Genomic DNA, 27,983 nt, shown 5'->3' with positions numbered 1-27,983 from the left:
GGGCTCCAGCAGTAGCTTCCTAAAAAATGAAACTCTAACACCCCGTCCGGCGTAAACGCTTCAAAAGAAGCGAGGCAGCGGGCACAGAGAGGAGGAGCTGCACGCGAGAAGAAAGTTGCAAGGAAAAGGGGAGTGAAAATCTCGGTGCGCACCTGTGCACGTATGAGCGAACGTGTAAAGGCGAATAACGGGAGAAACAGAAGAAAGGAAAGGAGAGGAGAGGAGACGAGAGAGTGAGCGAGAGAGAGAGAGGGTGGGAGAGGGAGAAGGAGGCAAGACAAGCGCAAAAAAGGGGGAAGGTGCGAATCACGCTCCCGCGAATCCTTTCTTCGGCGCTGCGAGGGTGCACTTAATTGCGAGTTTAAGTAATTAGTACGCGAGCTGCGAGCGCGTCCTCGCTCGGTCGCTCGGTTCCGCGAGCACGACCAGGCCCTTTATTTCTTTCTTGCTTCTTCTCCCTCCCACTCTTCCCTCTGTATGTGTATTTCTTTCTTTTTCATTTTCATTTTCTAGAGGATTCTTCAAGCCGCGACGCTGCAGCGGTAACAGGGTTGTTTCTCTTACCGCGACTCTGCGAATAATTGCGACAGACGGATTATAATTATAAAATGGTATTTCGGACGTCCTTGCCACTTTTCAGTAAAGAAGGACCATCGTGGAGTGACGCTGGAGAGGAATAGGAGTGCCCGTTATGTCAAGTATTGGGACGTGTAATGAACAAGTTACGAGCTTAAGCGCGTCGCTTCGACGCGCATGCAACTGCACCTCGCCGAATCCCTCCCTCTCCCCTTCCCTAGTTCATATTCTGCGACCCGGTGTGATACCCACAACAGAAATATTGAATTTAATAAAAAAAATTCCATTATGCAATTTGACAATCCCCGATACAACTTTGAGATTATTGACGATTATGCTTTCATTCCGTTATTTCCATACGTAGAAGTTTTAATATTATATTCGTTTATTATCATCAGACGACGTGCAGTTAAACGATTTGCATGTTACGACTCTGACAAAAAAATACTTTAATAGAAAACACGCAAATTGATGTAGCACTGGCAAGGTAAAAATACGAGATTAACCTGGAATGTATCAAGCTCAGGCAGGAGGCGCCGAAAAAGCTAACGTATCGCGACCGACTCACAATATATGTACATTCGTTTGCAATTCAGCCGGCTCTCTATGAACACGGAAACCCCTTGAGGCATTCTACCTTTTAATTAGCCTCATTACCATAAAATAATTACAAAAAATTACAGTGTGCGAGCAACGGGCCCGCGGCGCGCGGTGCGCCGTACCGGGGGTGGAGGTTGACGCGACGTCACACGTCGTCGAGCATGTACATACGTCACATACGGGTATTTCACGTGAGCCACGTAAAAACCCGGCCTTCGTTCTTTCCTATTTACCCCGCCTGCACGCCGCTGCTCTCTCGACGCAAGATAATGCACACTTTTTGCATTTACTTTCGACAGAGGAGGACAGCGTGACAGGAAACGAAGGGGTGGGGCTGGGGGCGGGGGCAAAAAAAAGCGAGAGAAGGTGAGATCTCGCGCCCACGTGCTCTAATGAGTAATTAGTAATTAGCAGCGACACCCTCCGCATCCAACGCGAGCAGTCACGCATTTATTGCGTAATTAGGTGAGCCTGAGCGTCATTCGAGTTTATCGAACCTCGTCGCGCGAAAAAGGCTGCGCTCTCTGTCCTTTTCTTCTTTTTGTCGCCAACCCGCCCGCTGTCACACTGTGCCGCGATTGTGTCGAATGGGTGAAAAGTATTTTTCTTCACTCTTCTTTTTCCCGCCAAGCGAGCCTTTCTTCGCGCTCCCGAATAAAAAAAAAAAAAGGAAGAGAAAACAGTGCAATTTCGTTCGCCAGAGGGGAGAACGCGAATGCGAGAGGGCGAGAATAAAAATGCGAAGTAATTATTGGGAAGAATGGTCGAGCATAAATGGTCGAAATACTACACCGTACTCTTATTGGAAGATTTTCAACGATGACAAACAGTGATTGAATTCTAAACGTATTTCGTACGTGGACAGCTCTAGGGCAATTTTCCAATTGCTAAACGTCGTAGCGCAATACACATTTAGAAATTTTATCGCGTTCTCAGTAACATCAAACGCGAGTCCAAACTAATGTACCTAGTACAACTATTCGTGTTTTAATAATTATGTGCCGCATCTGTGCCAACGTTTGTTATCGCCTGTAAACGCGAACACTTGGCCGCGATAAGAAGGCCCAAGTAGCACCCATCCGCTTTCTACGAAACGATCAACGAGGTGTACAAGGGAGTCACATATCATCAAGTAATTTCATGCAATTTTCATTGTTTAAAGAAAACAATATATAGATATGTTTAAAGATTTTGTGTATTGCGTGTGTCATAACAAGGGAGATAAAGTATGTCGTATAATATTGCAGTAATAACATGTAAGTAGATCGATACATATTTCTATCACTGGTTTTACAGGTTCATGACTCATTCTGTTCAGATTTCCTGTACGATTTCCTGTACCGAAACACATGTAATTGCTGATTAAATTAGTATGATAAGATAAAGCTATGATAAGTGCTTTTAAAACTCAGGAAGAATTAGCGGAACTTTTAAATTCTGGTCATATTATATTAAACGCGTTTTCGTATTCATATTTAGAATCTATTTCAGTTCAAACAATATTTGAAATGAATGATCGTATACTGGTTTCGTTTACATAAGTAACCAGATATAACAAAGCCAAATTGTTATTATATCATAAGATTAATGAGAGGAATTTCTAATGTAACATTTTTACGAGTGCGAACAGATGTACAGAAACGTTATAAAATGATCTCATGCAAGTTTCTACTTGTGTCCGCGACCTATTGCGAAATCTGTAGCGCTTCAACAACGATTGTATTCTAAGATCACGATGACGGAATCTTTTCGAATCCCGCGCGAGTCCTTTAGAAACCGGTGCGACGATACAAACGGCGAGGCGCGAGGCCGAATCCAACGGAATGAGTACCGTTCAGCTTGGGCAGAAGAAAAGAAATGGCATAATTTGTCACCGTGGACGTCGCGGGCGATACATCATCCGTGTGGAATGTAACGCCGCGGCCTGTAATTAATCAACGATGCAGCGATAAATAATTAAGATTCGAGCGGTACCCGGTCGTCTCATTAATTATGATTACGCGGTACCGTGCGACTTTCTACTAATTGTGAGCGTCGCCCGTTTCTGCCAACTGCCAGCTTCCTTTAACCATTCCGTTCCCCTCCCTTTCTCTTTCTCTTTCTCCCACTCTTTTTCTTCTTCTTTCTTCCCGTGAATCGTTTAAATAAAACGCGACACGCGCTTCTCCGTAGAAAAAGGCGCCGAGAGAAGAAAAGCGGTTCCGTTATCGGCATCGGCGGTGTTTCTTGCATTCGCGACGCAGCGGCGTACCGCGCGAAATTAATTGCGTTATCGGCGCACGTCGTATCTCGCATCTCGTGTTTTCGATCCTCCCCCTTATCGATCAGACGAATTTTAATGACCTGCCTCGATTACTCACCGGTTTTTCAAGTGCAAAAGCCGTACGCGTACTCTTGTTTTGTTATTATTCCCAAAGAAGACTAATGAGTTCTCACTTTTGGCACAGGAAGTTTAAATATTTTGCATCAGAAAATTGTATTCTAATTTATGATAGAAACTTGTCTCAGAACGAGCGAGTTATTAATCCAACGAGTTTTCATTTAGTCCGTAATCATTAAGCGCCCGAAAACAAGTTCGTCGATCGTTCAGTCTTGTGGCGCAAAACTGACGCGAGTTATCGAGCTTGTTATCGCTCCCAGACCGTGGCGAGAAAAACATGCGATATAATTAGTATCGAGAAATTACTCTCGTCGTTCCGATTGTCACACCTGAATCTTTATACGTTTTTCATTTCGTATTTTATAGAAAATTGTTATAACACAGTAAGCTTCGAAGAAACATTTTTCATATTACTTTGTTTTGTATGGACGAGCTCGTACGTTCAGACGCGTCCATATAATCGGTAAAGTAGCGAGAGGAATCGTACCGGGAATCAATTATACAAATAATTTACGAGGCTCGAATCCAGCGTTTCTTTCGTTGTAGGCGCACGGGCTATTCGCTTAACGGCAACATCGCTGGCGGCGTTGATGAGAATATAATTGCAAAGTCATTCATCAGGCATCGGTCGGCAGATTGTACGCGAATCACGTTAGAACGGATCACCTCCACGATACGTCGATAAATATGTATCTTGATATGCGGGTGCATTCCGTGGAAACAGTAAATCCTGTCCCCCGTTTTCTCTCCCAACTCTGTCTACTCATATATTTTTAATAGATTTAGAATCGAAAATGTATGATTTTTAATGTGCATTATGTATTTCTTTTTAATTATAGGAAATGCGTTTTTCTAAGATACATAAACTTTTGGGATTGACTGTATAGCCAATACATCCTTAAATAAAATTGATTTAAGTATTATAAGCAGTATGCATGTGTTCGACCTGTTATTTAAGCCATGGTGTTTCAGACTCGTCTTCCGATCTGATCATTTACATAAAGATGTTTGCACTTTCTCCACGCGAATCGCCGCCGGGTAAACGTTGTTACTACCTACATAATTGTATATTACGAGTTCGAAATAGCGATGAAACCGAAGCTACCCATTATCGTCGCCTCACTGATTCAACAAATAAGTCTAGAAATCTTAATGAGTGCACGGTCTGATTTCAACGTTCAATAACCAGAGTAAGCTTCCTCAGGTTCAAAATCAGTTACAATTTTTGTAATCCAGTTTTCATTGGGTTTCGATGAAAAATGTCTGATTTTCCGTTTTATTCGAAAGAAGGGAACGCGATCGTTATGTGCATTAGATGCTGTTTCACAGAGTGTTAAGTGCGTGCGCTCGCGGTCTCCGACCGAAGAGGCTCGCTGGTAACGCTTAGCCGCAGAATGGAAAATTGCATAAGAACCCCTCGAGCGGGTCCTGCACGATAAATATGCATCAGCCGCGCACCGATGCATTTGCGCTCGGAATATGCGTCGATGCGTCTTCTCTAGAGAACTTTTTTCCTCGGAAGCCGTCTGACTGACGGCGGCTCGGAGAGGAAACGAAGGAACAGAGAGTACATATGGAAATTGCAGATTTCCCTGCCTACTTTCGAGAGCTGAAGTCTTTCCCGCGATAGAATAAATGGACAGAGAGAGAGACAACTGTTAGTGACCGTGATGATAACCGAAATTTATCAGTTCCTGGCATATACAAATAGAGTCCGATGTTGCCTCTCCGATGGACAACAACGTTTTACCACCGATCGTATAATGGTCATTGGTGACGCACGCTATGAGGCCTGCGCGTCATTGAACCAAATTAAAATTGCAAATACCCCGAAATTTCATGGTGAACGTTCTCCATTACAACAGAGATCGGACTTTCGAAACGTCGTGAACGTTGTCATGGCTCGTCTTTCGTTTAACCAGAAAGCGGTCAGGCGACGAATTGAGGTGACCGTGGGATATTGAAAAATGATGCTCTTACGTAATTACCGGAGATAAATGCCGCGTCTCGCTGCTAATTTCCGTCTATCCTGGGCCATCTTCGTCTTCCTTTTTACGACGCGACGCACGGCTGCGTCTGTGGCACGGCACGGGTATAGATGTCACGACGATAGCAAATTTCATTTATTATTCTCGACCCGTGGTCTCCTCCCCTTCTACCCCTTTCCCTTGTTCGCCGAGAGGAGGCCGGCCACGAGGATTTCTTTCACGCGACACACGCGACATTTATCACGCGTGTGACATTTTAATTAAATACGGTGACACTCACGGGTTCGTCCAGAACCGTCGTCGTCGCGTCGCGTCGTCTGATGGTCTCGTACGCAACGCTACAAAATGTACCACCGCGCGTGCCATTCTAGCGAAACCTCGTCTTTACTCTAACATGTTTCCTAACTGTTCGTGAAAGCCCGTCTCGCCTCGATGTATCAACGTGGATCTTTTAAAAATTCCGACAATTTTCTCGGTCATTATTTCTGTCTGCTTATACAATACAAAATTTTCTAAATGATAGCTCACTCGTAACCGGTACTAAACTCAGAACGGCACACATACTAGGACAAAATAGAAACGAACAGGGTAAGGTAGGTCAGTTAAAAGCCAGGAATAATTAAGATGGCAACGTGGCCGATCATTATATCGCTTACGGGGTACATTCAACGTCGAAATTAGTGTCCGACACCGAAATCCCAATCACGACGTGGCGATCTCCCCGGCGACGATGCCCGGCCAGGATAAGGGGACCGCGTGACGTCGTTAGAACGTCGCTTCCCGGAGTTGGTAGGAGGCGGCGACGATAAGAAGGCGAGGCGATGGAGGAGGCCTCGCCACCGAAATTAAGACAAATCGGGCAACACCGATTGCGATCGCGTTCAATTAACCCGGACGGATCTCTCAGTGGCGGTGCGATTCGTCGCGACGCGACGCCGCGCGGCGGACGCATGCGAATTGTACATTAGGGGATGGCCTGATGCGATCCACCGGTACCCTGTTTTGGGGACGATAACTCGAAGCTCTATGTAGATACGTATGCACAGTATAATCGCGCCTGGACACTCAGTATATCTCTCGGTATATACAAATAGATATTAACGTTAGAAAATAGGATCAACCATGTGCTAATTGATTTACATTATCCAGGAAAATAGATTAGATTTTGTATTAATCGTTGATTTCGATGAAATGTTGCATAGAAAGTAGAAAGAGTTCGGTGACTTCTGCACAGGAGTGTACAGGCACAAGTTTGGGGGTCGATGGTGTGCGGCTGGGTTATCGGCCGGGACACTGGTTTATCAGTGGCTGCCCGCGGTCGGCTGAAAAATCACCGGCCGGAAAATAATTGTTAAGTGCTTTATTAGCGCAATAACGCGTGTCTGGGCAGAGCCTGTACGGGGTGTGGAAACGGAGGAACCGAGGGGAGATAGCGAGTCCGCTGCCGGAATCCTTCCTTGAGATTTATGGCCCCTGTCCACCGCTCGCTGTTCGATTCCTTGTTTACTTTCATGGGATTTTCGTTGGCCGTGAAAGCTTAAACACTGCCGTTGCAAACATAGTCATACCGATGATTCAGAGAAGGAGTGGAAAAACAAAATAAGACGATTTCTTCTGGGCTAGAAACCTCATCTAATCTCTCTGATTGTCGTTGAGTCACTCGAACGGGAAATGGCCGTAACGTAAGTGCGACAAATCGCTGGCGCAAGGGTCAATTTAAGAAGCCACGGACGCCTTCGGGAAAAAGGGGTTCCGATCCGACTGTTTACCCGCCGCCGAGTTTGTCGCATTAAGAATGCATTAGCGTCGAGCCGTGTTGGCTTAACTGATTGGCGTGATATAGGCTGCGATGCGGGGTGTCACGAGCCGTGTGCGCCCGCTCGTTCGAAGAACGACGAAAAGAGAAGAGAGGGCGAGGAAATATCCAGGAAATCGACTAATGCCTCGAATTCACCTCTGAGTGTCGTAATGACCGGATTGACGTCTAATTAAAACACCTGCTGATTAGGGCGTCCCATGCGTCGATTTATAAAAGGAACCTCCATTCTCGTCAAGTACGATGCTTAGCGATGATGCGATTATTTGTCCAAATGAAACGTGGAGGAAACTCCCACAAAGCTTTTTCTGACAGAAAAATAAAACTCGTTCCGCTCTCGCTTAATATCTTCATGCATGATACGAACTATCCTGTTATTACGGTCATTCGTCACGATACGACCGTCACAAACTGAACCTAACAAACAGGTCAACCGTTCCTCGTGCGCGCAATAAATACCCGGTGGACGGCGTCGTTTTTGGAAGACGGTACACTCCTACGATTCGGGCGGGATGAGAGCCGGTCAATTTCGTCGGTGCGGGCACGCGGATCCGAAAATAAAACCGGCGAAAGAAAAGAGTTCGAGAACGGTGAACAGAGACGAAGAGAAACCTGTCCCCGAGGAGGTTTTGTCCCTGTATCGGCTGCCGGTGGTTGGCAGTCGAACCGGTGGTGCTATTAACGACATTAACGCTACTCCGGGCAAACACGGCCCTATATCATCCCGGGTCTGCGGAATAATAAACAATAAATTTCGGTGAAATACGGCGTCGAACAAGCGTAACCCATTTGTTTGCGATAAACTGACCCCGCAGCTAGTCGAACCAGTCTGCAACGATCGTCTCTCACGTCGTTTCACCCTTCCTCGCGGTGTCCGCCCGGGTCGGCTGCGTCCCTCCCGCCCTTCGCGGCGGCTACCCTTCGCAGGACATCGGAGGAATGTCGTCGGAGGAGGATTAGATTTCCTTCGGAACGTCCACGGAACGAGCGGGATATAAAATTGGGATTGAACCATGAAACGAGTCCTACGACTTCGGAAACGCAGTTCCTCAAATATTTGATAAATTGATCGCGTTGTTAAATTGCGATTAAATTCTTTCATAATGCAGTTCGTGGTTGCAACACACCGCGGATCAACAAGTCTAATCGGCGACAGTGTGTGGGAATAAATGCAAGATGCGAAAAAGAAGAGAGAAGCGATAATACGCGCGAAGCTCGTTTCCACGCGAAAATACGATCGCGCGTATGTTATCGTGCCAATTAACAAATTGGAATGGTCCCTCTGGATACCCGATGACGGCCGTTCATTGCCATAACTGTCCCGCGCATACCATAACTGCTGCTCGGACACGCAGCGGCGAAAAACGACCAGTCCGAAGAAGAGCCAACAGCCACGAAACGAAAGTAGACACAAGCAAGAACAAAACCAAAGCCTATAAAAAGTAATATTTACAGAAGGTTATCGGCCATATTTTTCATTTAATAATATGTAAATCAGATACACTTTTTTTAAAATAGGAAATTGAGTTCAATCGGGTGTCTCAATGATTTCGACATAAGACAAATTCATTTCTCTAGTCGTTCGTTACACAAGGTTAATAAAACACTTTTGAATCGAACCATTACTTCCAGGAAATAAAAGTTTTATCAAACGTATAAATATAGCACTGATGTTGCAACTAGTCAACTAATTTATCCTCAGGGTGTAAAAATAATCGTACGGGATCGAAGAAATCTTTTTGGAGCAAGGCACGCGAGGTTATTGGCTGGTAAAGCTTACTTGAACGTTAATAACAAGGTCGTTTCACACCGGATACTCGATTGCGCGGTGGCAGCATGCCAATAACCCTGCGCGGCTCCATAAGGAGTGCGTTTTAGGTAATTGGCCGTGAATATTATCTTACTCAGGGGTTACTCCGGACCAGGAAGGTCGAGAAAGGGAGAACCAAACTCTGATACCTTCACCATACCCAGGAGGGGATTTCCTTTTTTTAGTGGATCACCCACGTGCCAGTGAAGCAATACAAGTAATGATCGTGCTTTAAGGATCACGACAAAGTGGATGGCAGCGTTCGTATCGATTACAAAATTTATAAAATTGAATGAAAAGTTGAAGTTGACGCCGTAGAGAGTAAAAAATGGAACATATCTCGACTGAAGAAAACTGTTTTATCGCAGGCTCTAAATTATTTCCAGCTTCCGTAATCATACGTAAAAGGAAAAATTACACGAACTTCGCGATGTATAGAAAATAACAATAATAACCCGCTTGTGGTTCGGAGAAGTAATATTCCCATCTTGGGATTGCAGCCAAGTTCGAAAGTTCGTACGTTTCAATTAAAGAGTTTTTCGAGTCGGGTCTAAGGAGAAGTCCGCGACCTTGGCGCGGCGCGGCGTCGAGATTAATCACACACCGCAGCGCGTTCCTCGGCCAGCCGGCAATTAATTAAATGGTCACGGGTTAGCCAGAGCAGCTCTATTCACGAGATAGCTTTATCAATGCCGTTTCGCGTTTGCCACCGGTCGCGCAGCGTTTCTCGTTCGCCGCGAAACTGAGAAAATTCCTTGCTAATGTATGCGCGAACGTAGTAGCCCGAGGCAGCGGCCGGAGGCGGCGGCGGCGGCGTCGCGGCGTGGCGTAAATCAGCTGAGAAATAGAGTCAGGTGCGAGACACAGCGTGGGCGTACTGGATGCTACGCCACGCCAATAAAACGCGAGCCAGTGGCACGGGAGTTTGCTTACCTTCGAATTGGGAAAAAGAGAAATGAATTCCGGCCTGACGCGTCGGATTTATCAGGAAAGAGTTATACGCTCACTTATGGACAGCTGTTCTTGCCTGTTAAATAGTTGGCCTGACCGAAAAATTGTTACGCTTCAATGGATTAATGATAATTTATTATCGTCGGGTTAGATCGGGTCGTCGCTCGAAACGCGTTTCCTGTTGCTAATCGAAGCAAGCAAAAAATCACATCCTATTACCAGTCGATTTCGCACGGATTTTTTTGCGGAGAATCGAACGGCCTATTTGAATATCTCAGCTCTGACTGGTTTTTATTCCACGTTTCTTTGAAAAAGTGGACTACTTTTTATTTAATTACTGAGCGCAATAAACGTCTGTTCTATCGTCGATTTTATACGGAATAACTTGTTTCTCCCATGACAAGAAAATTAATTTATCAACAATCAGACAATCAAGATGAAGAATTTCAATTCCAAAATCGATTATAAGCTTGAATTAGGATTGTCAATCTCGTGTTTACGGGCACTGCTGCTTATTAGTTGTGACGTCAATGTTTGCGATAGCGAATGAACCTGTTCGATTGATAGTTATTATCAGTAACAGGTGCGTCAGCGACAATGAACACGCGTTGAGCAGGTCCACGATTTTTTTCTAACACTCTCATTCTGCCCTCGATCGCGTAATTAGATAAGTGTTCCATACATCGTAGCGGTACCGAATTCTCTTACTTGCTCCGGCCACAGCTGTTACAAACGAGCCTCGTTTTCATTGCCGTGACAAACAACCGCTCCTTATCGAGCGTTTATTACACGTAGCAAAGTAGTATAGCACGGTATTGCATCGCGCGATAAAACGCGCGAGCAGAGTGACGGGTTGCGGCGGATAACGACAGATTGCGAATGCAAAATACGGCGAAAATTAATTGTCCGACCGAACGTTCCCCGATGAATGTCGCAATCGTAAAACTTGTGAGAGCATGCAGATTAAAGCACGTGCGTTTCACAGGAAGCTCCAATACCGATCCGCGAGCCAAATACGTACAGCCAAAAAATAATAACATCAAAAGCTCTTTTCGCTGTTTGTGCATGGGCTTCGGTGTTCGGAGGTAGAGAAACGAGTGGAAACAAAGCGAAAGGGAAGAATGTCGACGAAAGAGGCTAGGGAGGCTCGTTAGAGGCGCGGAAACATAGACGACTAGGAAAAAATCAGGATAAAGGAATAAGTTGGAGGACCAGCGCGGTGCGGCGCGTTGGGCCGGCGCGCGGCGTGCGCAGCGTCGCGCGTCCTCGTGGGGCGTGAAACACTTGAAAATCCCGGTTATGCAAAACATAGGAAAACGGTCCTCCAAGCCAGGACGTTAGGTGGAACACGTAATTGAAAGCACTTTAGAGACCCTACGGCACGCACAACGAGCACTCGCATTTGCATTCAGTGGCGGAGGGAATGCTTTTTAACCGAAATGACTGCGTGTATATGACAAACGCCAGGTTTATGTGCCGGAACGATGGGAATATTTATTGGCACGAATTAATGTCTCCACTCGTCCGTGCCGGACGTTATATTTATTGGGTTATTTCGCACCGGCCAAATAAAGTCAGCTATACTCGATGGAAAAAAAGGATTAATTGGAACTATCCAGTTACGTTTGCTCGCAAAATTCGGCGCCTTATTCCTGTTCTACCCGGTCGCCCGTGTTTCCGTAACCAACGACGTCATTTGTATATGAAAACTGTTGAGGTAATTCCACGCTTCGTTCTCATTCGACAAAACAGTAATACAATTGAAAGAGTTTCTAATGAAATATTGAGTAGCTAAAACAGGGGATGATAATTTCATGCAATGGTGTTATGAAATACTGTTGAAGCGAAAGCCGTTCTTTTAATACTAATAGGTTAAAAATACTGAGATTTGGCTTAAAGTTGATTTGTTGCTCTATCACACGATTGATATATTTATCTGAGATTTTATAACCAATTTTGTAAAAGAATCGTGGTTTCTTTATCTTCTGATAAGATTTTGTACTTGGAAATAATTAATCAAGCTGTATCCTGAGATCGGTTGGAAGAGATCGAAACAGAGATAATAGCATAGGTGAACAGAAGTAAGGAGAAACTAGTGAGCGTACTACGCATAGAGTGCATGCAGAGTGCACAGTACAGAGTGAAACTGTTTTCCGTGGAAGAGATGATTACCTGGTTGGTTTGGTTTAATAGCTGTTCGATATTCGTTTAATGGGATCGTCGATGGAAATTTGAGCAGATAAAAATAAAACACAAACAAATGATGTCTTAATTAATATACATATGTATATTTATGTCAATATGCATCGTCGTAAGTACCACAGCGAATCGTTGCCGTGGCGAACGTATTTACATTACAGAGCTTGCGGATTTGAAAACTCCACGATTACGAATTATCGGTAATTTGTACAAAGCTTTAATAACTATTCTCTCACACTCTCCCTCTCTTTCATTCTGCACGAACGTATGCACGAGACGATAGGATGACGTCGCGTGGAAAAGAAACGAACAAGGTAGGAGGCTCTTTATTATTTTGTATTTTGATTCATTCGCCCTTCGTCGCCTCCGTTCGTTCGAACGTCACAGATCGGTTGAGATTAGTCGAAGTCTCGATTTCATTTCGAGTTATAATCGTATACGTCGCTATACAAAAACGCGCGATCAGAAATCGCTCGGTCCTATAAACAGTCGAACTGTCCCGAGAGACAGGTGTCGTTGGGTGTTCGAATGAAGATAAATGAAGGATAACGGAAATGGAATGAAATGAGTCGTAGGAAAGAACGATAATCATAATAATTACAATAATAATAACATGTTACGAATAATAATAAAAAAAGTCACATTAATAATATTAGTAATAAACAATAATAATAATAATAATATTTTTAAATTTACAGTAATAATATTAAACGTAAGGACATTAATAAAATATCATTTATAATAATATGGTTTCTTGCGGGTCACGGAGATCTGTTGTTTCGGTTTAATTTTGATACAAAGTCCCTTCTCTCTCTCTCTCTCTCTCTCTCTCTCTCTCTCTCTCTTTTTCTTTCTTTCTTTCGCTCTCTCATTCACTCTCTCTTTCTTTCCTCTCGCGTGACCAAGGAGTGCCTTTTACAAATATATACAAAAACCGGGAGAAGAACTGGGATGAGGTTGATGATCAACGACCAATCTACAACTTATTGTCACTCTCGCATACGAACGCACAGTCTCTCTGTGAACACCGAAAGGGTTTCGTAATCTTATGTGGGCAATATTCGCGAGATCAGCTCCGATATGCAATAAATACTGTTCTCGGTCGTTCTTCCGCAACTTATTTCACTTAACCGATCTTTGCCCCTTTTTAATTTATACACAACCGTGAATTTATTTCCCCCTGGGCGTTTGATTTTCTTCAGGCGCCGTTTTTCACGCATGCCATGCATACTATCTCGCAGTCATGTACATTTGCGCTCTTCCTTTCTTTCTCTGCTCTCCGTTATATGCATATCTATTTATTTATATATATATTCATATATATATATATATGTGTTCGTGTGTATGTGTGTGTGCAGCAATAGTCATCGTCCTGCGTCCATCCGGTCGTTTCGTTGATCCCTTGACAATTTGGGAACGATCTCCCACGATACGCGAAGAATAGTCGCTATCGAAACCGGCGAAGGTAGCAATGAGATGGACGTCGAACGAATCGTCAACAGAACGGGAGAGAGAAAAAAGGAATATATTGCTAACACGGAAAATATAATACACGTACCTCTTTATCTTTATACGTTCATTACGTTCTTTTTATATTTATATATATATTTATATGTATACTACTTAATATATATTTGCATACATGTATATACATAAATATTCATTTACATAAATATTCATTTACATATGTAAATAAATATTTATTTATATAAGTGCTGAAGGATGATCGCAATACACAATACGAGAGCGTCGAAGAGAGGAAATAATAAGAAAAGCGTTGACCATGTCGCAATTTCACTGTATATGTGTATACAATTTACACTTGCGTGTATGTAAATAAATATGTGTATACATATACGCAATATAAACTATTATATTTCTTACTGCTTCCTTTCTTGGACGCTTTATTAATTATCTATCGCGATCATCCTTCAACGCTAACCCTCTTCCTTTTAGCATCCCCTCTCTATACCCTGGACACTTATTTTCTTATGCGCGTGATTCGTCGTGCAGCGTACAATTTTACGATTTCTTTTTTTGTTGTTTTATCACAGTAAGAGGTTTAATTCCTCCTTTTCTCTCTCTGTGCGTTCCTTCCTCCGTACTGAACTCGCTATTTACCCGGGGCCGACGAATCGCGAACCGTTCGCGTCGACCGGTAATCGAGATGCCATAACGAGAATGTCCCGACGAAACGGAACCGTTTCCTCGCGCCTCTGCATCGACGGTAAAAGTAAAAAGGAACGCTCTCAAACGAATCGCCGGGAAAGAACGTGGGAGCCGGAGAAGCGCAGATTCGTCGCAAGCTTGGGAAAACGAGCGTATATTCTATCAGAACGGCGTTCGATAATAAACTGCATACGAAACGACATTAGCGGGTTATTATTACGTTTCTCTCGGTTCGTTTCTTTGTATACCTGATTCGACAATCTCTCCCCGATGGATGATGCTCGCTGTGCCTGACACGAGCTCTTGACGTCTCGGATCGTATACAACTATGAACCGTTTACATATCGATTAATTCTATTTTCCTTTCCTTTCTCCTCTTGCTCCGTGTGTGAAATTTTCTCCCGAGGTTGCGAGAAACCTTTTGCGATCCTGTCTCGGCCCCCACGTCCTCGAGTTTCTCCGTGCACGACAGTCTCGCCCACTTTCGCATACGATTTTAGTCTTTTCTCTTTTTTGTTCGTGTTTTTCGTTTAATTATCGCATGTTTTTGTCCCGTTCTCCGTCACTTTCTCAAAGGAGTCCAGTACGTACAGCTGTCCGTCCGAGCTTGTCACTCTAAGCTATCCTGCGAGGTTATTGGTTGCGTTAGGTATCGGGGCTTATTTTGCAATGTTTGAAGTTTGATAAAAATTCGAATAGAGGATGAGTCACAAGAAACCCTCGCGAGATGGCCAGATTTTCGCTCGTTCCTCCGGGGAGAGTTTTGACTACGACGGTTCGTTTCTACGTTCGACGATCGATTGTTCCTCGGTGAGACAACGACGGTCGAGAAGCGAGCGTAAAGGGGACTGTCGACGAACGATGCAACGACGAACGGGTGTCAATGATCAAGGAAAAACGGCCGACGAGGTTCTCTTGACTCAACTCATCTCGATACGTTTAAACTCAACATTCATCTACTGACCGAAGATCGTGAAACGAATTTTGAGTTTAAACCGCTCGAAATTCCCTACGTTCTGGACCCTGAAGTAGATGATCGCGGCGCGCGAATCGAAACGGAAAATAAGAGGTATGAGAACAAGAATGTAACAGAGGCGATTAAAAAGTAAGGCGAGGAAAGTTTTCTTTCGCATTGAAGAAACACGTGAATCTATCCAAGAAAGAGAGAACAAGGATACGTGTATAAAGAGAAGAGAAAGGAAGAAGGAAAGAGGGAACACGGGGGAGCAAACAAAGCTGAACAATCGCTTCGCATCATGCTCTTACCACGTCGAACGAGTTTCTCTGTTTACCTACCGCGTCGGACGACCATCGTCGCCTCGGTAGACTCTCGTCGTAAATCTTTCCAAATATCGTTAACTTCGAGATTAATTGCTAGCTAGACGTTCGAACTCTCTGACTGGTGTTACAATATACGGAACGCGATTATTCTTCCAACCGAATCAAAGGAGGAGAGAGAAAGGGACACGAAGAAGAACGATAATGCCCTTTCTATATAGCCGTTTAGTGAAAAAAACCACGATATCTTTTGATGCGTCGATGAAGAATTTTAATTGTTCTAAATAGAAGGTGGAAAGCTGCTGCGAGCAAAAGGTAACGACGATAGTTCCTAATGCTAACTGGATCATGCGTGGTCTTCGTGATATCGCGAAATCTCAGTACGTAACAAATCTTGTTCAGTGTTAACTTGCCACTGGCACGAACTATAGGTACTGACTTGGGGCTAAGGCTTGACTAGCGTCGGAAGTCGTTGCTAATTGTTAGATACTCAGGATTGATCATTAGGGTCCAGAAGTGGAAATATCGTCGCGATGGTGTTAGTATGCGTACATGGGGCGTAAGATTTGTGACTGGAAAGCGTGGTGAGTTGCTTTTCAGGGGGTGGTTGCGGCACGACCGACTGGGAACGTGATTTCGCTCCGAATCGGCTGTGATGCTCCACGCTCGAATTTATATAGTTATGTAATAAATTGAAATTATTATATTTTGTTCGAAAACAGAAGTAAACCAAAAAACTCGAGCCTGGTAGCAAGCTACATCGCTAAGTAAAAGAAGGATAAACCGAGTATCTAACTTGCGGAAGCTAAGTATCATACACTACTCTAATTATCATACGAGAATCACATGAATCGAGGACGGATGTCGCCGGAGCGCATCTTAAAAACATAACTAAGCGTATTTATCCTTCTTACGAATGTAACGGGAATGCAACCGATACTTGCTCAATGAAAAAACTACGAACATTAAATCTCGATCTATTGGTACGTTCATACGTAACCGAATTATGACAGACTTCTTCGTAGAGCAAGGCATCGATCGGATGTTTAAAATCTACGCCCGTAAGCAGGCAAGGTGTAACGAATAGACAAATAAATCTCAGCTTACATATGAGTGAGAGGTGGAATGGAGGAGTGATGCTGCCCGAGCGGATCCGGCGACGGTCCAGGCGAGTAGACGCCGGCTCCGTGTTGCACGACTCCCTGCTCGACGCCCTGTGGCAGATACATCGAGATCATCTGCCGTAAGTCACCCTGCGTTTGCTGCGTCTGTTGCTGACCCATGTACTCTCGCTTGACGACTTGTCCACCGGCCCCGCCCGCCGACGACGATCCGGTCGGCGTCGGCGTGTGAATACCGCCGCTGGCCGGACTCGTCGGCTCCGATTTTATGCTGCTACCGCTGGGACTGTGACTCGACATCTGAGATCCGGGTTGGGCTTGATGATAAGGCGACGGCGAGCCACCGGGCACGGTGGTAGTTCCGTAACCACCGTAACCGTTCATGTAGCTGTTTATGGGACTCGGGCTGCCACCGCCCATGTGGTGTCCCATATCGTACCGCGGATACCCGGCCGCTGAGGCTGCGGCCGCGGCCGCTGCACCGCCCATGTGACCGCCGTACGCGACGTGTTGCTGATACGCGGCCGTCGGATCGTGCATCATGTAACCGTTCGGCATGTAACCGTTCGGCATTTGATAAACGTCTCGCGACAATTGCGCCTGCTGTGGACCACCGGCAGATCCAACTTGCCGTTGATCGACGCCCAACATCCCGCTGACTCCAGCTACACCTCCGCCGAGCGGGAATTTATCCTTCTTCAGCAGTGTTTTGGTCTTACGTCGTGGCCTGTACTTGTAATCGGGATGCTCCTTCATATGAACAGCTCGCAGCCGTTTCGCTTCGTCGATGAACGGACGTTTCTCCGTTTCACTGAGTAGCTTCCACTCGGCGCCCAATCGTTTCGATATCTCTGAGTTGTGCATCTTCGGGTTCTCCTGCGCCATCTTGCGTCGTTGCCCGCGGGACCACACCATGAACGCGTTCATCGGCCTTTTCACACGATCAATGTTGTTATTCTTGCTGGTGTTATTATTGTTATTCGGCGGCTGGTGATGTTGCTGAGGCTGTTGTTGCTGTTGCTGTTGCTGTTGATGCGGGTGATGCTGTTGCTGCTGACTAGCGCTCTGTTGAGCCAGCGAGTGCATGCTCTGCTGTTGTTGCTGTTGCTGTTGTTGCTGTTGCGCAGCCTGCATCGAAGCGTAGTGATGCTGCTGGGCCTGGTGATGATGCTGCAGGCCCAGGCCGAGGCCTCCGGTGCTCGGCGGGCTTCCGGACAGCGCCGGACTGTGCACTATCGAGCCGAGGCTACCATACGGCGAGACACCGGTATGGTGGCCCATCGGCGATACGCCCTGGTGAGGGTGCGGTGGCATCTGACCGTGCAGGCTGCCGCCCTTCAGGTCCGTCTCCATCGTGAGCATGTCTTCCTCCCTGTGGCCGTACAGTTTGCCGCCCTTTCCTATTACCTCTCGACGCCAAGAAATTCGACGAAACGCCGAGTAGGATTATATGCACGGCCGAAAAGTTGTTATCTTGTCGACGACGACGTGGTCTCCGGCGCGGTGCACCGCGTTCGTTCCGAACCGGTTAACACTGCGCGACGAGGAACCCGCTTCTTTTCACACCTCGATTGCGTGACATGGAAGCCGATTCTTCTGATCCTATTTCGATCATGCGAGATTCCTTTATCTTCGAACGACGCACCACTTGTTGGAATTAACCGCGGCGACACGATCACCGGTCACTGGTTCACTTCCGTTCGTTATCAGTCACTATCTTTGCAGAGACTACCGAGTTACTGAGTAAGGTCTGTTTTTAAGGATTGTCGAGAGCGTTAATTAGGATTAGAAATCCTCGCACGTTTGAGCCACTCTGAATGTGTACCGCGAACGATCTGATAGTCAAGTCAATCGATTACACGATTACCGCGCACTGGTCCCTTATCAGATTCACGGACGAGCATTCCTACGATATCTGACGACGGAAAACAGTCTGGCTCTAAGATAATTACGACTCGAACACGTGTTTGGTAATCACGAAGAGTCACCGTGGTTCCGATCGTTGATCACCGTATACACTCGACTTCTTCAGTATCAACACGGCATTACCACCACTCGTGTACTCCTTGCGGCTCGATCCGGCTGTTCTGTGGCAAGCAACTGCTAAGCGTATGGGCCAAGTCAGAGTCCGACCGAGAACTGACGCACTGTCACTTTCTTCCCTTGGTACGGGTTTCGCCCTCTCCCTCGCTCGTCCGTCTCTCTGTCAAGCTGTACAACTCGCTCGTGACTGGCTGCAGGCTCGTGATACGCTCGACGAATCGGATCGCGACGATGCAACGATACTGCTGGTCCCCGCAATTCGCGTTTCGTACTCGCTCGATTTTCTTTAGAAATCGAGGAAAAACCAATGTCCCAACTGTTTCTTCGACACGGTGTGACACGCACTGAATCCGTGGGGCCGTCGATTACTTCGAACCACTCGTCAACGAAAATCCACTGTCACTGGCCCTGTCCGTCACGATGACGACGGAGTTTCCCCGTCCCACTTAATGGTGCACGCGTGACCCCGTATGTATTACGATACGCACGAACACACGAACGTCCTTTCGTCCGCCGACGTGCACTCCCAGCGATAGCCGATACGATAACCGCCGTGGCGAACGTGGCAATGAAGAACAAGAATAAGAACTGGTAGCAGCGAGCTCCACTCTTCACGAAAGAACGGAACCGTCTGAGCATTTGTGGATTTCGCCTTGGGGTCCCACTCTCGGGGTTCACTTCCTGCCGAGGCGGCTGTCCCCCTCTCTCTGTTCCGTCCGCTCCGCGCTCGCCGCCCCTCCTCGGCGCTACCCTACCTGGCTCGCCACGGCACCAGCAACCATACCCAACGGACCGACGGACCAGATCCGAGCCTACCAACGGCAATCGATTGGCACACAAGCCTGCCATCATTTCTCTCGACCAATCGCGCGGCTCCCACCGACGCCGAAGGCGGCGCCATTACGCCGTGACGTCACACCAACAACCCCGACGACCTCTCGCGGCGACGCCACTACCCCTCTCTCTTCGCTCGACCCCTTTGTTTGATCTCGCTCCGGCCGACTCGAATTTTGACTCCGTTTCTCTCTTTCGGCTTCCTCTCTTCGCCAGCTACACGCGTTCAGCTCTCTCTCTCTCTCTCTTGTCCTATCTCTCTTTGTCTGCCCTCCACCACGGGTCGCCAGTGTTTCATCCACACGATCTTCTACCCGACATTCACCCGTTTCCACCCCCTTCGCTCGACACACACGGAAGCGTCGCCAACGCCGAACCCGGCTCTTCGCGAATTTCCTCCCTTCGTAGTCGCCTCGTGTCGTTTTCCTACACTCCACGCGCGAGAACCGCGCGTGTTTCTCCTTTTTCAACCCCCCCGTCCCGTGGCATCCTATTCGTCTGCTCTCCTCTTCTTTCCTCGTGTCCTCGCCTTCTAGATCAACGTCGTCTCGCGTCCGTCCCCGCGTGCGAATCGTGTCGCGCGATTCGTCCAGTGACCTTCGAATTTTGCGGACCAACGTGTTGGCGTTTCAGCTTTTCCATTCTGTCGATAGTCAGGTGGTTGAAATTCTCGCATGAACACACTCTCCCTTCCGATCAAGGAAGCTAGATTCATCGAAACGAATTAAGGCTACCCAAATGGGACTTGTAACATGTGTATACACACGCTTGAAATAAATAGCCTTGCGAACGTTGAGGATTGGATTCAGTAACATTCCTCAGATAGGCAATAAATATCGTGCTCGACGCTGCACTCTCAAGTGCACGTACATACCAGTACGCTGATTGTATAACTGCGTAGGTATTCGTATCTTATCGGTTTCTTCGCTCGCATCGAACTTTCTTTCTCGCTTGCGATTTTTGCCCTGACGATGAGAGGCTTTGTTAGAATGATTTAAATTATAAAATAAAACATCGACTTTCCGTACTTTATTTCTCATTATTATTCTCTTGTTTATTATCACTTGTTACTACAGTAGTATTGCACGTAAAACGATTTGTAACGATGACGGAGCTCAGGTATCAATACAGAATCTGTCGCAAGTGCTTATTATCAAGAAACACGTCTACTGATAGACTTTTTGCACGTGGTGGCATTTTTTCGTTGAAAGCAAAACCGTTCGGAGTTAATTTAGCGGGGCGCGTGAGCATTAGCTCGTGTCGCGCTTCGTCGTTTTCAAATCTCCCATTATATCCAGTCGACTTGACCCATTTTCTCCTAGTCTCCTCGCGTTCCCCTTTTCCCAGCCCCTCTTTCCCTCATCGCCTTTTTTCCTCGTCATTCAAACTGCTCCTTCGTTCGACCATTCTCCTCCTCGTTCGTGAAATTCACAAAGAGGCTCGCGAGCCATTCCTGAAAGAACCTCCATCATCGGCCGATGCGACTCCGTTTTAAGCGCAGCTCCTGCGTAGGACCTGTTGCCGCGGGCTCGCCGCGCGCCGCGCCGGTCAGACAGAGACGGCGGCGGCCCGGGGAATCGGCGGGCGAGAAAGCATCAGAGAAAGAAGGAACGAAACGCATATAATGGAAGAATGCGTCATAGATAATCGTAGCGCAACCCCGGTGTGCCTCGTGCGTCAGCGACAATGAACGTAACGGCGGCCGGATGGAGTCCCATTCGAACGTTCAGCGCCGTTCAATTTCGACGAATGTCTGCATTTTACTCGTCTATTTTTTTTTTAACCTCCACTCTGTCTCCTACGTTACCCTTTTCTCCGATCGTTTGTTTGACGTTCCTGTGATGAAATTGCTCGCGGACTTGCCCCAAGAACGATTCCTTCCGCTTCTAATCTCAGATAAATTTGCGAATCCCTAGACTTCTCAATAGGAAATATTTTCACAATATTCCACAGCTCGTGAGAAATAAGTTGATTTCATAAGCTACTGCAATTATGCACGGTCGAGAGGACGGCTCGATAAGCCAGGCAAGGCCGTGTAGATAAGATTATCGATGCTGATAAACGAAGTGCAAGGTCCCATCGGATGACTCAATCTACCGATCGATCGATCTTTCTAATCATCGAGGGTGACGCGTGCTCGTTATCTCCGCTGGTGTACGCGGCGCGCTTTCCTCGCGTTTCTATCTCGTGGCGATGAATCTCACGGCGATCACGAGGAGGACTCCAGCCAGCGGAATGGGCAATAAATCAAAACGGGAAAGGGTAATCAGAGGAGCATTGTGACATGTCGCGACAGCGGCCGTAATGAAAACCGCACGAATGACGCGAGCAACGAGCCGCTTTGGCGTTGACTCCGCTTCGTGGTCGTCGTACGAAAAATCTGCGGCTCGTCCGGCCGAATATTAACACGTGCTTACTGTTACCTATGAAAATTTATTGCTAATTGTTACACAGAAACGGCGTACACCGCAGCCACGGTCGGGCATGAACGGTGCTCTTTTGTTTGCCGATCGATGGTTCATCAAGTCCTGTCCTGACCGAGTTCAGGTACCTGTCCTTGCAAGGAGACCTGGCGAGTAATAAAACTGTCCCGGATACCTGTTTAATTTGTAGCCAGGACTAATCAGTCTGGCCAACGAGCCGATTTTCGCCTCGTGCCAACTGCAAAAACTGATATTTTATTACCTTCACTAAACATAAACGAACTGCATTTTGGCACCTATTAACTTGCGGTTATTAGATACACAATATCAGTTCTGTACGGAAATTGCAGGCTTATTTTACAGCTGCAGTTCAAACATACTTGAAATAAACAGTGGATACAACAATAAAGGAGTCTGACTCGTGATCAGAATTTTGTATCAAACATGAATATCATGAGTCTGACTCGTGGTTATAGTCTCATGTCCAACAAGAATGTGCAAAGTTTGCTATAAGCATAAAAGAAACGGGAAATGATCTAGGAATGCATAAGACCTAAATTTTCCCGAGCTGAATGGTACAGCAAGAGGTTAAGATACAATTTTCTGTTTCTTATTTAATTTTTATTACTTCGAACTCACTTTGAATTATCATTTATTTATTTATACGAGCAAATGCCACTTGACGCCATGATTAGTTAGCAGAGTACGTCGATGATCACCTCAGTGATTACGGAGAGTGTAATTGAGAATGAAATGAAATGTTACAGAACAAAGTTACAGTGAGCTAATAAAAATACATAAGTAAAAGACCAAAAAGTAAAGTAAAAAATAAACACAGAATAAATACAAGCGAACGTTCAGATGACGAACAGGACTAAACATAATAATCAGCGGGAGATAGGAGACCGAAAATGATGAAGAGTAAAGTCGTAGTTGCTATTGTAGCCGATAACACCTAATTTTTTCCTATCTGATAATAATCATTCATTTCTTATATCTTCAACGAGTATGAACAAAAATACTGACGGACGGACAACGGCTACCGAAAATGGTAATTTCACCGTTGACAATCTCATTTCGCGGAAAGACAATCACCGCTCACCGGGCAATGAATAGATGCGACGCGGCGTCTCCGCAAATTTCGCGAAAATTATCGCGTCACCGCGCGATGTCCCGCGTAGTACGCACATTGATCGTCGTAGACAATAGCGTTTCGCGCGGGCAAAGTACCATCGCTCTGATGATCGTTCACCGGCAATGATTAACGCCGACTCCGACATCGTTTTCTCCCGCGATCCGTGGTCCCATTTTCGCGGCCGTAAACGCGCCACAAGTGGTACGTAAACCGGGCGCGCGGGGTAAGTGGATTGATAGGTCGTTATCGGATGAAAAGAAAAAAAAAAAGAGGTAGAAAGAAATAACGGAGAGGGAAAACGGTAGGAAAAGACAGAGGCAGAGGATATCGAGGAAGCTAGACAGAGGAGGAACTGTACAATAAGTCGGGCCCCGACAATAGTATACCGCGGGCGGTCTTTGTGATTCAAATCAATGTTTGTGATACTCGATGGCACGCTGCTTTTGTAGCGGTCGAGCTTTCGTTTAAGCGGATACGTAGTAGGTACCTGCGCGTCCGTACGTATCGAATACGCGCGAATTGAATGCTTCTTTCTCCCGATTTCCCTCTCCTCCGTCGAGTTTTTCATTCTATCCGCTCGACTCTGTCTCTCTCCCTTTTTCGCTGTCCCTTTTCTGTCTCTTTTTAATAGGTACGTTTGCACGAGGACGTCATTGTGTCGTTATTACGCGTGCATAATTGGATTTGCAGGTTGCCTGGTTCGAATAGAGCGCCGGTGAACCTACTTGGTTTCAATGCGCACCTTGCGCGCTCCTCAATTCTTGCGCTTATTCTTTGACCATTCATAAAAGCGCGAGATAAAATTCATACTTTCACGATAGTCTCACCGATAGACACACTGTCGTCATTTTCGTCGTAATGCGATTACAGAATGGAAGACGCCAGTTTTGTTGCCGAGAACATTTTTAAACGAATTTCACTTTCACGTCTCAATTCGTGAGAGGATCAAGGCTGAAATCGCGGAAGAATTTAAATGGGCCGAAGTCGCCGGATAAGAAGCGGGAATAGAGTTCTAAACGAAAGTCGGAGAGACCATTTTCGCGTATCGAAAGAGAAACCGCGAGGTGAGCGGCAGTACAATGGCGTTGTGTACGCTATTGTCGTTCACCATTATCTTCATCCCATTAACTGCGTTTATGCGAAGGCGGTCGACCTCCCAGTCGACCACGGTCGAACTGCCTATCGTTTCAAGAAAAAAGCCTCGGCCACCGGCGAGAAGGAACAGTGGATGGCAGAAGCGACGAGCGAAAGAGGTGAGAGGAGAGCGGCAGTAGTAGAAGAAGAAGAAAAAAAAAAAAAGAAACAACGGCGAGTGATGGAATTCGTGGGCGTGCAATTGCCAACAGGTGATACCATTGGGGCCTCCTCTTAGAGGTGGAATAATAAGAGAAAGGCGGATTGTGTGTCGGCGGAAAGAGAGAGAGGTAGGGAGAGAAATGGGGTGGAAATCAAGGGGGTGGCGGCGGTAGCGGCGGTGCCGGAAGGGTGGCCAACAAAGTCTTTATCGTTTCGAGGACCGATTACAAAGCTCGATTGTTGCCATTCTTCGTGATCCAAATAATCTCACTGCGCCGAACGACGGCGACGATCAGCAAGCTATATTGAGATTGCAATATCCATTCGTTCTTTTTTCCATTATTATCGTGGACCCATCAGGAATTCGAAATTTGATGCGTGCATCAGTACTGAAAAGCCCACATAATTTATGACGGATCTTCGCGACATTTTAGAGTAGGTACAATTTATGACGGGTATCCATAACATTTTACAGTAGATACAACTCGTACTTTGACATAATACCTAAGATTAGAAATCACGGATTATTGTTTCTCAAAATCACGGAACAGGAGGTATATTTACTATACCGTTATGACGTTAATTTGCACTTTTTTATGGTTTGCAATGTGCAAACAAGTAATTACGTGTACATTTTGATGATTTTTACCCTCAGTTGTACTTTAAGTGAGAAACGTGAACCCTTCTAATATTTAATCTACAGATATTTTCCCAAGTTTTATTGCGTCCTCTGCTTTTGACACGCAGTTGGCTAGGGAAGCGTGCAAGTAATACCTACCAGGTAATAGTAATTAGGATCGAAGTTTACAGTGTACGCAAGAGCCGTTTCGTCCCTTTTTTATAGCTCAACCCCGTAATTTCTTCCAAACTGATTTGACGTCGCGTTTTACACACGAAATAGAGATGAGCCCGCAGAACGAGAAAATAAGCAATTTATTGCCTCTTTCTAGCTAAAGAATCCGGTGGCCCTAAATCTCCGGTGGTATTTCCATGCGACCCATACAGTCGTATTTTTACTTCTTGCCAATCCATCCTAATTCCTCAGGCTCCTAAACCGTTGGCCAGTAAAACAAGAGGATAATTAAGTTGAACTCCCGGAAGTGCGAACCGACAAGTTTTCCCGAAGCACATTGCATATATCGACGAACTGATTGTGGGGCTAACGAACGCTACTTAATGATTTGTGCCAACTCGAATGACGAATGGAGAATGGGTATTGTTATGCGTAGCTTGCTTTCAGTATTACTTCTCGGTTCACGTGTTTAATTGCTATGCGATTAGGTTCAATTATCGGTATAGTCATTAGCTGCAGTTGGATAAACGTCTCGTTTTACTTTATTTCCGGAACTATCCTAAGTAAATTACATCCTAAGTAAATTATTTAAATCTCTCAAATTTAAATCAACTTGAAATGATGGACAGATAACTTTATGACAGACTGATTAAAAAAAGTTGAGGGGAGTTTAAAATCATTGAATGTCAAATGAAATTGCGGGCGTTATTAAGGCGTGAGGCGGGTGTCAGATTTTTGAACGCACGCCAATTAGCGCGATTACTGGCGACTGCCGCTAATTCTAATCGTCGACAATTTCTCACGCCGCGGCACGTAAACTTTCACGGTGAAAGGTGGCCCGGCTGGTAGACACGCAAGGGATCGCGGGATCGGGTCTTCGCGGGTTCTAAAAGACGACTTCGCATGCACAGGTGTACAAATAAATTGTGCGGAAATCCGATTGGCTCGGCTCCGGTTCTGGCTGCATCATCCTCCCTGATTGCTAAACGACGCGCGTGCAACTGGTCGCGCTCGCGCTCGCAACCAACCCGTTCCACGCCGCGGCCGATTATGCGCGTCCGCGCAAATCAGAATCTCATTGCGCTGTCATCCGATGCTTACACGGCTCGCGCGTATACGCGCCATTCTGACGACGTAATCTCTCGCTGCGAGCTTTGCGCCCGCGCGTTTTCTTTAACCTCCCATTTCTTTTACCTTTCCGCGGGATTTTTCACTCTCTTCGAAACTTATGCGTCGCGATGATGAAACCTCGGACCCTCTCGTATCGTCAGGCTAATTTAGAGCTCACCAATCGTGTCTCATCGCGGTCATTCGTTGATCCATTACGTTAATTGCAGAGAAGCACTTACTGGAAACCAGGCACGAATGGATGCAAAAAAACATTTTGGAACGGTTTTAATTCATAGCCGAATTGAACGTATAGCTCTGAATAAAAATAGTACCAAACAGAGTCCGGGACAATGTACGGTGTTGCTTTGTTCGAAATTAATTCACGTCAAACGATTCGGGGTCGGTATCACGGTCGGAATTCGACACGGACCGATTCTGCGTGTCAAAATGGCACGCCGTGCTGCAACCGGGAAATCACCGGTGCTCGATGTTACACTTAATCCGTGACCTGTCATCAGCGGCACCCAGGACGCGGTCCCATTCTCCCGACGCATTGCGATTTAGGAGGATTCGTTCTGCACTCTGAATGTTGCCCAACAGATGCTTCAAATCTAACGAAAATATTAAATACGTTCAAGTAGTGCAGTACATTTCTTCAATTTAATCACGCATTCACGTTAGTTAAGTTCGTCGCTACCTGTGCCGATGGCAATAGGAGAAAGATAGAACTGACAGATTTTATCGAGCGGAAGCGATTTCCTCTATAACGACACGTTTGGAACGCGATTCCCACGTTACAGCGTCGAGTCGCGCGTCTAGCAGGAAGTTGAGAGTCCCTGAGGCCGGGAACCAGGCCCCGTTTTTCGCAAGCTCCCCTTCGGTACAAACGGGCCCCATAGTTTCGCTCCACATAGTTGAGGTGAGCCTTCGAGGTAGACCGAGAAAGACGAGGGTTCGCTCGATGGATGGAGACTGGCCGTGGAGGGTGAAGGGGGCGGTGCCCCTCTCCACTGCTCGATATTTATTGCGGGGATGCGTGCCGACCAGATATTATTATTTGTACCGTGGACATAATTCAAACGGGTCGTTAAAATTATTTTATTACTTGTTCTACACCAGCCGCTCCCAGATTCCGCGCTGTCATCCTTCTCCGACCGTCTTCACCACCTCCGCGACTAATTCATTCCGCCTGTCTTACTAATATAATCTTTTAAGTCTTATATTCTCTGTTTCCAACAATATAAGTTATATATTTTAGCATAATAAGGGAAAAATAGGAATAAAAGTGCTAAAATACGATATTTATAATGGAAAATATGTACGTAAGGAACCGAATTATAAAACAAAAATCCCGGTTGGAGGGTAAAAGTAGAGAACTTGGGAAGAAGTAACCACCGGCCGACACTTGCAGCCATTCCCGAAGTCCCCAGCTGAAAGTTCGATCACGAGGAGCGAGCGAGC

The 27,983-nt window shown here is 46.0% G+C and overlaps 1 protein-coding gene across 5 annotated transcripts in view; it reads right to left on the bottom strand.

Annotated features, from left to right (window-relative positions):
* The window catches only part of SoxN (SRY-box transcription factor soxNeuro), a 93,933-nt gene extending 74,348 nt beyond the window's left edge, over positions 1–19,585 (bottom strand). For 2 of the 5 annotated variants that reach the window (XM_018038017.2, XM_026811010.1), the window contains exon 1: positions 16,875–19,584. In XM_018038017.2, coding sequence (XP_017893506.1) covers positions 16,875–18,250 — 1,376 coding nt within the window. In that variant the 5' untranslated portion in view covers positions 18,251–19,584. Of the gene's footprint in view, positions 1–13,179; positions 15,115–16,874 lie in introns of those variants that run through there. The other 3 variants (XM_018038019.2, XM_018038016.2, XM_018038015.2) reach the window with 3 other exon arrangements.
* Positions 19,586–27,983: the final 8,398 nt, after the last annotated feature.

The sequence above is a fragment of the Ceratina calcarata genome, unplaced genomic scaffold (assembly GCF_001652005.2).
Source record: "Ceratina calcarata isolate Rehan_Ccalc_2016 unplaced genomic scaffold, ASM165200v1 scaffold180.2, whole genome shotgun sequence".
In the NCBI taxonomy this organism is placed as follows: Eukaryota; Metazoa; Arthropoda; class Insecta; order Hymenoptera; family Apidae; genus Ceratina; species Ceratina calcarata.
Note: the sequence above shows the minus strand (reverse complement) of the source record. Positions and strands in the feature narration are given on the sequence as shown.